The 13,855-nt window shown below is 45.1% G+C and overlaps 1 protein-coding gene across 3 annotated transcripts; it reads left to right on the top strand.

Annotated features, from left to right (window-relative positions):
• Nucleotides 1-1,178: 1,178 nt before the first annotated feature.
• Nucleotides 1,179-4,783, top strand: LOC146648328 (pyroglutamyl-peptidase 1-like). Of its 3 annotated transcripts, none has more exons than XM_085389052.1 (5): nucleotides 1,179-1,309; nucleotides 1,790-1,842; nucleotides 2,236-2,352; nucleotides 3,392-3,624; nucleotides 4,085-4,782. In XM_085389052.1, the coding sequence occupies exons 1-5, from the start codon at nucleotides 1,279-1,281 to the stop codon at nucleotides 4,293-4,295; spliced, it is 645 nt and encodes a 214-aa protein (XP_085245178.1). In that variant the 5' UTR covers nucleotides 1,179-1,278; the 3' UTR covers nucleotides 4,296-4,782. The 3 variants fall into 3 exon arrangements, with proteins under 3 accessions (XP_085245178.1, XP_085245177.1, XP_085245179.1); XM_085389051.1 differs by having other exon boundaries at nucleotides 2,218-2,352; XM_085389053.1 differs by lacking the exon at nucleotides 2,236-2,352 and having other exon boundaries at nucleotides 4,085-4,783.
• The last annotated feature ends 9,072 nt before the right edge of the window (nucleotides 4,784-13,855 follow it).

Below are 13,855 nucleotides of genomic sequence, written 5' to 3'. Positions count from 1 at the left end.
CTTTAGACCCTCACAGCCTCACAGAGCAGAGTGGGATAAACAAAGAGATGTACGAGAGACAAATACAGCATCCTTGCAGTACAGTATATCAGCGAGTTGAGACCCTGCGGTCGAGCAAAACATTGTTATTCCGCCCACCGCTCAGCGGTGACGTCAACAGCCCGCCTGCATCAGCACCAGAGCAGAGAGGGCATCGTTAGTTTCCGTGGCAACAGAGACACGGTGAGTGACGCAGGCAAGACTGAGAGAAAGGTGAATGAGTTGAGGCGGGAGAAGGAGAGAGGGAGGGGCGGGGTAGCGACTGCAGTGCAGGTTGTGTAGGAGGTCTGTGGAGGTGTCCTGTGCGTGTGGGTGTTTGATATGGAGACTGTAGCCACAGCGCCAGTAACATGAATGAGATACATCTTGTGAAGCATTCACTTTATAATGTTTCCAACACCGATGGAGAGCGCATTTTCTTCATTGTGCCAGCTACACAGGATGCAGTGTCCAGAATGTGTGAGTCATTTCGCAACCCAGGGGTGTGGACCGCACAGTGTACCGAGAATGAAAAAAGAAGGGCTGTTCCTGCAAGGCAAAATTAGATTAGCCGTGACTTTCTAACAACAAACCGAGAAGAAAGCTTGTCCTCTACACTCAGGTAAACAGGCCGTGTCAGAGGTTGTGTAAGTCACGGAGAAGTGTCCTTTGACTTTGAGTCTCTGGGGAGAAAGGCTCTGCAAAACCCTGTTCCACTCACCGTGCGTCTGAGCAGCTCCACCGGAGCAGCTGGTTGGGGGTTAAATGTTCACCTGAGGACTTGGGGGCTGGCAAGACCCCCCCCCAAAAAAAAAAAAAAAAATAGAGAGGGTGTTCATGTTTGTTATTCCTTTCAACTGAAACTTCTCTAACTTTAAATCTATAAATACAAAACAGATGCTTGGCTTTCATTTTCAGTATTCCCGTGGCTCGAATTGCACTGTCTTTCATTAAAACGCATTAAAAATGACTGTTGTCAGCTTCCTCCTGTCTCTGATTTATTTCCCGATTAAAGGGAGAAAAAAATAATCCACAAATTCCCCCCCCCCCCCCCCCCCCCCCCCGTTTATGTGTAGTATGAGCTGCTGCGGAGAGCGAGAGATGCATGCCCAAACAATAGATGGCAGTATTATCCATCCACGTCTTGTGTGCCGTTTCCTTTCAGCTGTGAATAAGAAGAAGACAGCACAAAGCGCAGACAATCCTGGGATCCTTGTTAGTGCTCATTTAACACAGCTCCAGTCACATTAACCGAGGACAATGGCCAGTAAGAAGAAAATAGTTGTCACAGGTGAGAGCTCTTGATTGGTCAGAGGACTGGAGATAGGCACAGTGTGTCTGCAAGTCTTTTTTTTTGTTTTGTTTTTTTGCAGAGCTGTTATATCTCAGAGTTCTTTATGTCTGAGCTGCACAGTTACTATTGCACTTGAGCTGTCGTGAATACATCATGAATGGATGATGGCTCTGCTTTCAAAGTTAACGCGCTGCAGAGAGTAATGTCGCTGTCGGGGATAAAGGATTTTTGTCTCCTGGCTTTGATAATGGCAAAGAAATCACCCCGTTTCTCTTCACTGTGTCACGTGCTTTTACTGCAATTAATTTTTAACTTGAAGTAACCTTTACACTTTAAATGAAGGGTCCCTTTTTTTAACATCAGTCCTGTACCTGCTCTCCATTAAAGATAAGCACTCTGTCTCTGTTGCTTGCCTCGCCACAGATGTGGTTAATTAGTTGATTCTTTTTTCTTTTTTAAAAAAAAATTTTTCTGCAGGGTTTGAGCCATTTGCTGAGCATACCGTGAACTCCAGCTGGGTTGCTGTACAGGTAATCAGAGATTAATGATTAAGAAAACGGTTTAATTTATCTCCAAAGTTGGGAAAGTCCTGCTTTGAAGCAAGGGATGCCTCAATAAAATGCAACAAATGAATACAAAAGAACACCATATACACTGGCCAATTACACTTAACAGGCCAGATCAGGGGTTATAATTGCTATACTCCAGCTTGACCATGACCCTGAATTGAATAAGTGTAAGAAATTAAGTGAATTTGTAATGAACATATATGGAAAAATGCTTTAGTAAATTCACAAAGGGCTTGTTATACATATTGCACAAAGCTGTGGATTAAAGGGTCTGTCACTTTGTGCTCATGTTTGTTTATTGCCTGGAAAGCTAATTGCAATTATCTTGTACATAAGCACTGGGTGTGTTCACAGGAGCTGGAGCGGTTAGGACTGGGCGAGGCAGTAGATCTGTATGTGTGTGAGATGCCCGTTGAATACCAGGCTGTTAAGCGCCTACTGCCGTCTCTGTGGAAAGAGAATCAGCCACAGGTATTCAAAGAAATGCACACTATTTTACAGATGGAGTTTTGTATGCATGTAGTGCTATGCAAAAGTCTTGAGCCACTCATTTCTTTACATTTTGTTAGGAAAACTGGAAATGAGTGTAGTGATTTAACAGAAACATGTGGAAGCACAGTATGTAAGGCAAAAACAGTGTAAAGTTTTAACGTGACAACCTTTATTCTTCAACACAGCCTGAACTCTTCTAGGCAAGTGTTCTTGTTATTTCTTCAGGAGTAGTTCTCCAGGTTTCTTGAAGGACATTCAAAGCATTTTCCTTCTTTGAATGTTGGCTGCCTTTTGTTCCAGTCTTTATCAAGATGATCGCACACAGTTTCAAAAATGTTGCGGTCCTTGCTCTGCGGAGGCCAGTCCATGACTGTGGCCATACACTTTCCAGGTGGTATTGAAATTTTAATTAGACTCGAATCATAGCAGAGTGTCTACTGTTTTACAGGCTGTTGACTCTCACTGTTGAACCTCTCTCCTGGCCTTCTCCACCCTGACAATGATTTGAACCAAACATTTCAAAGACTGGTTACTTGACAACTATTTCTGATGTGGCTTCAGTAACAGTATACGAATCATTTCGGTCCTTGTTTTTGGCTCTGCCACTTTGACCCTTTCATCTCCACTGTCCTCAAAATTTGCACACCATTTGGAGAACTAGTGGGAATCGCCTTGTTGGTGCAACAGTGCTTTTTACGCCTGTCAGCTGTCATCATTAGCGCATATACAGAAATCAAAATAATTGTTCTTGTGACAGGCCTCTAGTAAACAAAGTGCCAAAAGTTAAAATTTAAAATGTGATGCTTTGTCAAGTTGTCTGAGTTAGTTAATCAGGAAATGGTCAGGGTTGGACTCATAAGTGAAAAAGCAGTCAATATTCAAAGAAAGTCTTGAGTAATAGTTCTCCAGAGCACTTTAAAATATGAGAAGTTTGCTTGCTGGAAGCAAAAGACTTTTGCACAGTATACAGTAAATGCCCAAATGAACCAGTGTCTCCTGTTTGATTTCCTGTGAACAGCTGGTGGTGCATGTCGGTGTTTCTGGATTAGCCACCACAGTCACTCTTGAACGGTGCGGTCATAATAAGGGCTACACGCGTCCAGACAACTGCAGCTTCTGCCCGGCCTCCCAGTGCTGCGTGGAGAACGGCCCGGATTGCATAAAATCAATCCTAGACATGGATACAATCTGTAAAAGGGTCAATGACGCTGGCATTGGCATCACTGTGTCCACTTCTGAGGATGCCGGAAGGTTAGTGATGTTTTTGAAAATGTTTCATAAATAACTCACCTGCACACTCGGGGTGTGTTCAGCCACCGTATATGGGTGGCTGCCTTTTGTAGCAAAGGAACACAATAAGATATCTTTCAAAGTAAACGGTACCATACAGTCAGCAAACATACGGTGTGTTTGCACAGCTTTTGTTTACACGTCTGTTCTGAATGCTGCAGTTGGGGCCCAACAGACAGAATCCATAGCTGATAACAAGGGCTGATAAGTGTGTGTTTTATCTCATCACAAAATGAAGGCATATGTGCACATTATTCTATTTAAATGCTTAAAGCTGGTGCTACAAACTGCAGTCGGGGATACATCCATTACTGCAGAGTTGGCACACAGACTTTGAGTGCATCTCCCATCAGTTCCTCCTCCTGACTTTTGCTACAGAGTGCAAGTTTTTCTAACATCCACCTACTTTGGCCCCTTGCAGGTACCTGTGTGACTACACTTACTACACATCTCTGCACCTGGGAAAGGGCCGTGCTGCTTTTGTCCATGTGCCTCCTCTAGCAAAACCCTACAGCGGCAAGGATCTGGGTAGGGCCCTCCAGGCTGTCATACAGGAAATGCTGAAACTGCTGGAGGGGAGTCACAGTGAGGAGGCGCAAAAAGGCACTAAGCACAGCAGTGATAATCCTTAACAAAACTTGACCACTTTTGACTGACTTACAATATGAGGGTACGCACAACTGGCCAGGTGTAATGTTTTCATCTGAGGGAAGCTGTGCGGCTCCCAAACCTGTGACATCCAGGGCCAACTGTCGACCTGGAGCTGCAGAAAATGAGGGCTTGATATTCACATTTGTTTGTCACATCTGTGCCTCACCTGGGTGTGGTGTCTTAGAAATATTATGCCTCTAACACTCCCAATTAGGTTGGTGTCTGGAAATTGTCATTCCCCCGTGTCGCTTTGCACTTCACCCACAGAAATGTGATGACTTTCAAAATGTGAACCTGGAAAAATGTGTTCATCTCAGGGAATATATTGCAAATGCAATCAGTAATGTGATTAACTTAATTTGTCTGTCCTGTGTGTGTGTATGGTAGGATTGCAAAGGAAAACGAATGGAACACTGTGTATAATTAAAAAAAGCTTCATACAGACTTGGTCTTGTCCTTGTTGATCTGAAATCTTTGGTCAGATTATTTATGAACTTCTCACTTGCAAACTTTTAGACAGATCTTGATGTCAGTCATTAAATTCACCATTTCCCTTTAGGCCGTTCCTGAACAGCTGTTCATCAGTCTCTGTACAGCCTCTTGAAAATGCAAAAAGTTTTAGGCCTGCAGTTTATCTCGAGACAGTGAAGTGTACTCGGTGAAACAATTAACTACTTTGTCACACGTCCTGTCACACTGAATTCTTTCATAACTGACGTACTCTCGGATTCCTGTGATGCTCAGCTGAGTTACGGTAATGCTGGGCGTAATTAAACAGACCTGCTGAACCTGTTCTGACCTGATGGATTGGGGGAAGGTGGAGAAAGCTCATGATTACAAACAACCTGCTCCTATAGTTCTAATGCACTCCTCTCCCCCCCCCCCCCCCCCCTTAACACTTGTTACTGATGTAAAATCGGTGTCAAACATGAGGCGCGAGGGCCAGAATCAGCCTGGCAGAAGGCTCCAATACAGTCTGCTGGGCATTTTGCAGCTTGTCCTACTGAAGAAGACATCCCTTACAACTGTTCATGTCACACAAAAGTAATAATTAAATGACAGGATTTCCTTTTTCTTTCCCCCTCACCATCTACAGCAGAAAGTTCTTTTACAATGTGTCCATAATAAAAAATCAATAAATGGGACTTTTTTTTTTGATTAAAACTTTTCTGCTTTATATTTACAGGACAGTGTGGGCAATAAGCAACCATAATTTTTGTAATTTCACACATTTCTTACAATTAAAGCCCAAAGAGTCATGCTGACTAATTTATTTTGTTAAACAGAGCTGCATTTCTTTATCATGTTGTAAAACTGAGGCACTGTTAAAATTGCACTCCTTTTCCTTATATTGAGATAACACTGGGATTAAATGTATGGTTAAACTTATTTACAGTTTTCACAGTTGGCACTATTAGGACCAAAGTGGGCTGCATGTGGGCCCCAATGTAAAATGAGTTTGACTTCCCTGATGGAAAATCGTTAAAATACCATAGCAGAAGAAAGTGCAAGGATTTATGTGAACCTCATAAATGCTATAATCTGGTTGGACCTCATAGCAATTAGTAACTGATAAAGTACAACAGTGTGTATTAAAACCCTATATTTTAACCTCCAAGGACCTGGCGTCCACATATGTGGACATCACATTTTGGGTTATTTAGACCAAAATACTCAATTTTGCTCTACAAGGGCCTGATATCCACTTACGAGGACATTATACTGCTACTGTTCTATCAAACTTTTAAACAAATATCCTCATATGTGGCTCTTATTTTTCATAAAAACAAAAATAAGGTAAAAAAAAATCTGGTAATTCTTTGTTTTTACATTCATTGGGCCCCAATATGCCCAAATATCAAAGAGAAATTAAAAATGCATGCCGTGGAAGAGTTCGGGTCTTAGGAGGTTAACTTAATGTAGTAAAAAAAATAGATCTGATGTTGCAAATGACAAGTTTTTATTGTTGCTTGAAAAATGCCCACCTGGTGGAGGAACTACAAACTGTTATTTGGTTAAATGAAATGGTTCAAACTATTCAAGAATCATTCTTCCTGATGTAAAACGGCAAACATTATACCTATTTTGCCTGCTTCCTTTTTTTTTTTTTTAAAGAATGGCCGTTTGACAACTGAGACCATTTCTGATGAGGCTTCAGTGAACAGCAGATGGATCAACTAAAAGGTCAGATACACCTCCCAGATCCTGTGTAAGTTCCTCACTGAATCACTTCAGAACTGTCACAGGTACAACGAAATAAAAAAAAATCCTGTTTCTTCCTGTTTCTTAAGGACGTGACTTTCAGATAATGTTTATTTGCTGTAGCTACTGTTTTAGGCCACCTCTTCTTTTTACTCCACAAGCTCAGTTTTCCCAGTTTTTTTTTTTTAAGGAAACACTGCACCCCAGGCAGAAACTGTGCCAAGTTTTTAGCTTATGGCTCTCTGGGAATCTCCTTGATGCAAGAGGATGTTATGCCCGTCAAACTATGCTGTTGACATTTTTATAGATTAAACTACAGGAATGGGAACAAATTATGTGTTTTTGCAACAGGCTGCTATTGACAAAGTCTAAAGACACAATTTAAAACTGGTTCTTTACCAAGTTGCCTGTTATGTACAGACATAACACTGGTCCATCCTTAGATTAGAATCATTCTTTTGTTTGAATGGTTAATAGATTAGTGTAGCTTAAAACAGAAAAAAACGTCCTGTGAAAATGGTCAGGTACAAAGATGCAACTGAAAATGAGTGAAAAAGCAGCCAATGTCCAAAGGAAAACTTTCAAAGACCTTCAAAAAACTGGAGAACCGTTACCCTAGAGCACTTTAAACATTACAAGAAACTCTGGTTCATTCAAAGCAGAACATAAAGCAATGAGGAATGGCTCAAGACTTTTGCACAGCACTGTACTACACCAGTACTGTTACAACCTCTCATCCTGTTTAAAACAATGCAATATTTTATGATGGCCGTGATGAAGGCCACAAGCCCAAACACACATTAAAACGATAACATTTCTCTGTAAGAGCTGCTGCAGCTTTAACCTCTTGCAAACATCAGTTTCACACACAAATGAAACGATGCAGTGCAGCAAAGCTGAAGAGGACATTAAACAGATTGTAGAAAACCCCTGTGATTTGTGTATATAGACTGTTCCACAGACCCCCTCTAACCACTGCTAAGATGGTACATTCCTCCCATCCCTTGTTTGTGTTTGCGCTGGTCCACCTTGATAGCGCTGGTGGAGCTGGGCTGTTGTACTGAACATGTGTAGTACGTGTGCGTGAATGATAAAACACACACACATATACATATACTCACACGAATTCACTTCTGGAGATGTTTGGATTAAAAGAACCCTAATTATCATTGCTGTGGACCCTCTCTTTCATCATATAAGTCACCTGTGCCTTCTGACCGAGGATAGGAAAATCCTGCTGTAATTTGCCAGTCTATTAAGCACACACATGTCCGATTCAAGTGGTCCTTCGAGCCGGATTAATTACAGCATTTCCTAACATGGCGACATCCCGATATGATGAAGAACAACAAGGTGCCCTGCAAAGGAGACCACATAGGGCTCCAAGATATCTGGATGACTTCATCTGGACCTATCTCCCACAGCCGACTAACCCAGTTCCACCGAACACTAACGCAGCTACTCCAATACACCAAATCGCTGGCATCGATGGCTCACCAGAGATGGAGAGAATAAGGAGGATGGAGCAGTGTGTTACCCAGGTACAGGAGCAGATGAGGGAGATACAGAGCGCTATACAAGTGTCTTTGAACTTTGGCCAAAGAACCCCCCAAGTACAGTTACAAACCCAGGTCCGGAGCCATAGTATGCCTTTACTAACTGTGGATAATAATCCTACACAAGCTCCTCCTATGGGCGGACTAGAAAACATCCCTCCCATATCTCCAGTAATACCTAGCCCTCAGTTTCATACTGTACAGCAGACCTCCCCTTCCACAGCTCATCATGTTGATAACCCTCAAATATTACAGTCAACAGCTCCTACTCTCCCTGTTAACCGACCTATTCCTCAGTCCCCTCCATACGTCCACTCTTCTATGCCATCAGCTGCTCAGCCAACACCAGTGGTACCCCGGTCTGCATTTACAGCAACAGAACAGCCACATCCTCCCTGGTATCAGCAAAGAGACCTGAACTGGCAGTCATCAACCCCACAGTGGTCTGTGCCACACAGTGCTGCTCAGTTTAGTATCCCTGGCACTATGCAGTACCCTGTCACGCTGCCGCCTGGCATGCCCTCTCCAGGCTATCCGCTTTGGACTTCAGGCCCACCTCTCAGTCAGCCATACGTTACACCAGTGCTGCCACCTGCTGTTAGCTCACAGTATACCTATCGGCATCCTGCTCCAGCTGCACCTGTCAGTTCACAGCATGATGTAATTCAGAGCAGCCCACAACACTCCTCATCTCTGCTTTCCTCTCAGAGACCGAACTTGATGGAGATGGCTATTTCCTCTTCTTATGGCATCCCTAAACCCAACCTGATCCGCTTCACCACAGGAAAAGAGAGTGATTTCCTGCTACTGAAGAAAGGTCTGGATGGAGTTTTGGGACCACACCCACACCTGTCTGAGGATTACAAATTCCAAGTACTTCTGGATCATCTAAAGTTTCCTCCTGCGTTTCAGCTTGCAAAGAGGTATGTGCATGACACTATGCCCTTCAGTAAAGCAATGCAGGCTCTACAGCAGCGCTATGGACAACCACGCCAATTAGTCCAAGGTGAAATTAACAACATTTTGAGAGCTCCCACAGTGAAAGCTGGAGATGCACAGGGGTTTGAAGACTTTGCTCTATCAGCTAGTAGTTTGGTGGGACTACTAAACTCCATGGAAGGAGCTGCTAAGAGCGAACTAGAGTGTGGTTCCCATGTGGACAGGCTTTTGAGTAAACTCCCCTTCTCCTATCAAGACAGTTTTGCTGAATATTGTCTTGCAAAGGGCATCTTGCAGAGTGACTCAGCTAACACCTATACTCTCCCTGACTTTGCACAGTGGTTGGAGAGGAAGTCACAGGCCATACAGATATCACGAAGGGCTACAGAAAGCTACATATCTGATAAACCCCGCTCAGATCGTAGAGACAAGTCATCACGACCATTAAAGACATCCTCATCAGTCTACTATGGCACTGACAAGCCTACAACACCGACGGCTAATACCACTTCAGCCACTACTGACAGTAAAGAACCTATGAAAGGGAAGAAAAGAGAGAAATTTAAGCCCTACTGCCCCTTCTGTAGCAGTACAGAACATTACTTGAGTTCCTGTTCTGACTTCAGTAAGCTGAGTACTACACAGATTATTACATGGATTAATGACAATAAGAGATGCTGGAGATGTGGTCGGAGTCACCAGCCTGACATTTGCAATCTGAAGAAACCTTGTGCCACCTGTGGAGAACAACACCATCAGATCCTTCATGAAGCTGCCTCTCGCCCAAACAAGAGTATCCTGACATTGAGTACAGCCTCCAGCATGGTGTATTTGGACCAAGTCACTCATTCAGGCAGAGTCATGCTTAAAGTGGTCCCAGTTACCCTCCACAACAATGGGCGATCTCTGTCCACCTATGCCATTCTTGACGATGGATCAGAGCGGACTATTGTTTTATCTGCAGCGGTTCATTACCTGCAATTAAATATCACAGAGGAGTCCCTCAAACTACGAACCATCAGGCAGGAGGTGTCACAGTTACAAGGCGCATCGGTTTCTTTTGAACTAAGTGCACCCAGCTCTCCCCAAATCAAACATCACATCAGACGTGTCTTCACTGCTAAAGAACTTAATCTGGCAAAACAATCCTGCCCAGTGGACATACTCTGTCAGAGATATCCACATCTGGCCGACGTTCCCATCAAAGCATTTAAGGATGTGCAGCCTATGCTTCTTATAGGCTCAGATAATGTCCAGCTCATCACCCCTCTGTCACCTGTCAAAGTCGGTCCACTAGGCAGCCCTGTTGCTGTCAACACTAACCTCGGTTGGGCCATCCAGGGACCGGCTACCTTTCTACATCTACCTACTGAAGCTTCATGTCTGCACACATCCCTGTTACCATCTCCTTCTCAAGCGTTAAGACAGAACGTTGAGAAGCTGTGGCAGTTAGATGTGCTCCCCTTTCGATCAGAGAAAGAGGTAACCCGCTCTAAACAAGACAAAGAGGCACTGGAGTTACTGCAGAAAACCACAGAACGTGTACAGGTGGATGGAGTAGCTCGTTATGCTACTCCTCTGCTCCGCCGCAGAGACTCCACTAAACTACGAACTGACCATGACGCAGTGATGGCTCTCCTTCGGTCCACAGAGAAGCGCCTGATTAAAGATCCTGATCTAGCGGCTGTGTACAATGCAGAAATACACAAACTGGAACAAGCAGGTTATGTAAGGAAACTCACTCCTGAAGAGGCAAACCGCACAGATGAATCCTGGTTCATTCCCCATCATATTGTGCATCATAACAATAAGCCTAGGATAGTTTTCAACTGTTCCTTCCAATATAGGCAAGACTGCCTTAACGATCAGCTGCTACCAGGTCCAACTCTCGGTCCATCCTTAATAGGTGTCCTGCTGAGATTTAGGGAGCACCCTGTTGCTGTGAGTGGGGACATACGAGGTATGTTCCATCAGGTGCGGCTTCTTCCGCATGACCGGCCCCTGCTGAGATTCGTGTGGAGAGATATGGAAAGAGATCGGAGCCCGGACATTTATGAGTGGTGTGTCCTGCCCTTTGGAACCACATGCAGCCCCTGTTGTGCCACGTATGCCCTTCAGCGCCATGTGCAGGATCATAAAGATGGCAATGAACAAGTACTAGACTCAGTGCTGCGCTCATTTTATGTCGATAACTGTTTGCAATCTCTGCCCTTTGCTTTGCAGGCACGACCACTTGTCGATAACATCAGAGAGTTGCTATCTACTGGTGGTTTCGAAATCCGACAGTGGGCAAGTAACTACCCAGAGGCCATTGCTCATCTCCCCTCTGAAGCAAAGTCCCCTACCTGCGAGCTGTGGTTGACTGAACACCAACCAGATCCCCAAGAACCAACCTTAGGTTTGGCATGGCACTGTTCCACAGACCAGATCGCCTACAGATGTCGGCCAGTGGTTCCTCAGGAGTCAACCATGAGAAATATCTACAGCATCCTCGCCTCTCAATACGACCCACTGGGCTTCATCATCCCCTTCACGACCCGGGCAAAGGTTATTGTTCAACGTCTGTGGCAGAATGACAGGAACTGGGATGATCCCATCGAGGGCGAGTTACTCCAGCGGTGGCAAGAGTGGGTGAGTGAGCTACAGTATCTACAAGAAATCTGTCTGCCTAGATGCTACATAGCCCCAGCAACCCAAGAGGGAACTTTCCAGCTGCATGTATTCTGTGATGCGTCAGAGAGTGCTTACGGAGCAGTGGCATATTTGAGATTTAAATCGGCAGAACATGAGGTCCACACTGCCTTTATCATGACCAGATCACGTGTAGCTCCCCGCAAGAAACTGTCAATTCCCCGTTTAGAGCTGTGTGCCGTACTGGCTGGGGCACAACTGTCTAGACTCCTCCTCAGTGAGCTTACTCTGCCCATTAGTGAGACTACTTTATGGACCGACTCTACCACTGTGTTGAACTGGATCCAGTCCGAGTCCTGTCACTATAAAGTGTTTGTAGGTACTCGTATTGCCGAAATACAGGAGCTGACTGAGGCCGCCAGCTGGAGGTATGTCCCCTCGGCTTTGAACCCAGCAGATGACATCACCCGGGGAAAACCATTACGTGAGCTGTCAAAACCTAGCCAGTGGATGGATGGGCCCCCCTTCCTGAGACAAGCATCTGAGCAGTGGCCAGCACGACCTACTGTGAGTACAGACACTGAAGATAATACTGAGTTAAAGAAATCAGCTTTCTGTGCCTGTGTCACTACAGATTTGGCACAGTCTGATCCTGCATACAACACCTGGGCTGATTTGGTGCAGGCCACCCACCTGTCTTCTCACGGGGCGGCTGGCCTCCCTATGTCAGCAGCACAACGACTAGAGACAGAAGTTCAAATTCTCAAACAGGCGCAACGAGAAAGCTTCCCTGTTGAAGTACACACCCTTAAATCTGGGAAAGAGGTGTACAAAGACAGCAGACTGAGCAACCTTTCTCCCGAATATGACAGTCAGCTTGGCCTCATACGAGTAGGTGGACGCCTCCGGCGAGCAGAGCAGATGGATGTTGACACTCTGCATCCTATCGTGTTGTCACCAGACCATCCTACTACTCAGCTCATCATCAAAGACTATGATACACGTCTCCTGCATCCTGGCCCAGAACGTGTCTTTGCCGAATTGAGACGCAGGTATTGGATTTTAAGAGGCAGACAGGCCATAAGGAAGCATCAGTATCGCTGTTTGGAGTGTAAGAAGTGGAGAGCCAAGCCTGTTTCACCGAAGATGTCTGATCTCCCTGCTACCCGCTTGCGATTAAATCAGCCGCCATTCTGGTCCACAGGAATTGACTGTTTTGGCCCTTTCACTATAAAGATAGGCAGGAGACAAGAAAAACGGTGGGGCATTATATTTAAATGCCTTACGACCCGCTGCATTCACCTCGACCTTCTCACTGGTATGGACACTGACTCCTTTCTCATGGCTCTGCGCAGATTTATTGCTCGAAGAGGAAAACCCTTTGAAATACTGAGTGATCAGGGCACCAATTTCAGAGGAGGAGACAGAGAGCTGCAGGAGGCATTCAAAGTGATGGAGCCACGACTGCAGGAGAAGCTCAGTGAACAGAGCATCACTTTCCACTTCAACCCTCCGCATGCTCCACATTTTGGGGGAGCCTGGGAACGGGAGATCCGTTCAGTCAAATCTGCACTTCAAGTTGCCCTCAAAGGTCAAGCGGTGCCAGAGGATTTGTTGCTTACTGTTCTTATTGAAGTAGAGGGCATACTTAATTCCAAGCCACTGGGATACGTTTCCTCGGATATTGCAGATGTTGACCCGATCACGCCAAATATGTTGCTCATGGGGCGGCGCGATGCTTCCCTTCCCCAGGCAGTATATGGCACCAGAGAAGAACTTGGAAGGCGAAAATGGCGTCACAGCCAAGTCATAGCGGACCGGTTCTGGACTCAGTTCATTCAGCGCTACCTGCCTGGACTGCAGCCTCGCCAGAAGTGGAACCAGACTACTCCACCTTTGAAAGTGGGACAGACTGTCATGGTGGTGGACTATCAGCTCCCACGGGCTTCCTGGTCCGTAGGACGGGTAACACAGGTATTTCCCAGCCCGGATGGACAGGTGCGAGTAGCTGAAGTCGCTATTGGGGAACATAAATACCAACGGCCTGTGTCAAAACTTATCACGTTACCTGAACTGTCAGCTGAACGTCCTTAGTTATATTCACATGGGTTTTTGATGTTTACTAATGTGCTATACACATTAGGGGGCGGCTGTAGAAAACCCCTGTGATTTGTGTATATAGACTGTTCCACAGACCCCCTCTAACCACTGCT

The sequence above is a fragment of the Rhamphochromis longiceps genome, linkage group LG18, assembly GCF_057381845.1.
Source record: "Rhamphochromis longiceps isolate RC_006_pf linkage group LG18, R_longiceps_female_GT1.1, whole genome shotgun sequence".
In the NCBI taxonomy this organism is placed as follows: Eukaryota; Metazoa; Chordata; class Actinopteri; order Cichliformes; family Cichlidae; genus Rhamphochromis; species Rhamphochromis longiceps.
This window is presented reverse-complemented; position numbering and strand designations above follow the sequence as displayed.

Coding starts and splice junctions, on each gene's coding strand:
- LOC146648328 (XM_085389051.1), top strand. CDS start 1,279: ATGGCCAGTAAGAAGAAAATAGTTGTCACAG. Junction 1,310..1,789: donor GAAGAAAATAGTTGTCACAG/GTGAGAGCTCTT, acceptor ATTTTTCTGCAG/GGTTTGAGCCATTTGCTGAG. Junction 3,625..4,084: donor ACTTCTGAGGATGCCGGAAG/GTTAGTGATGTT, acceptor GGCCCCTTGCAG/GTACCTGTGTGACTACACTT.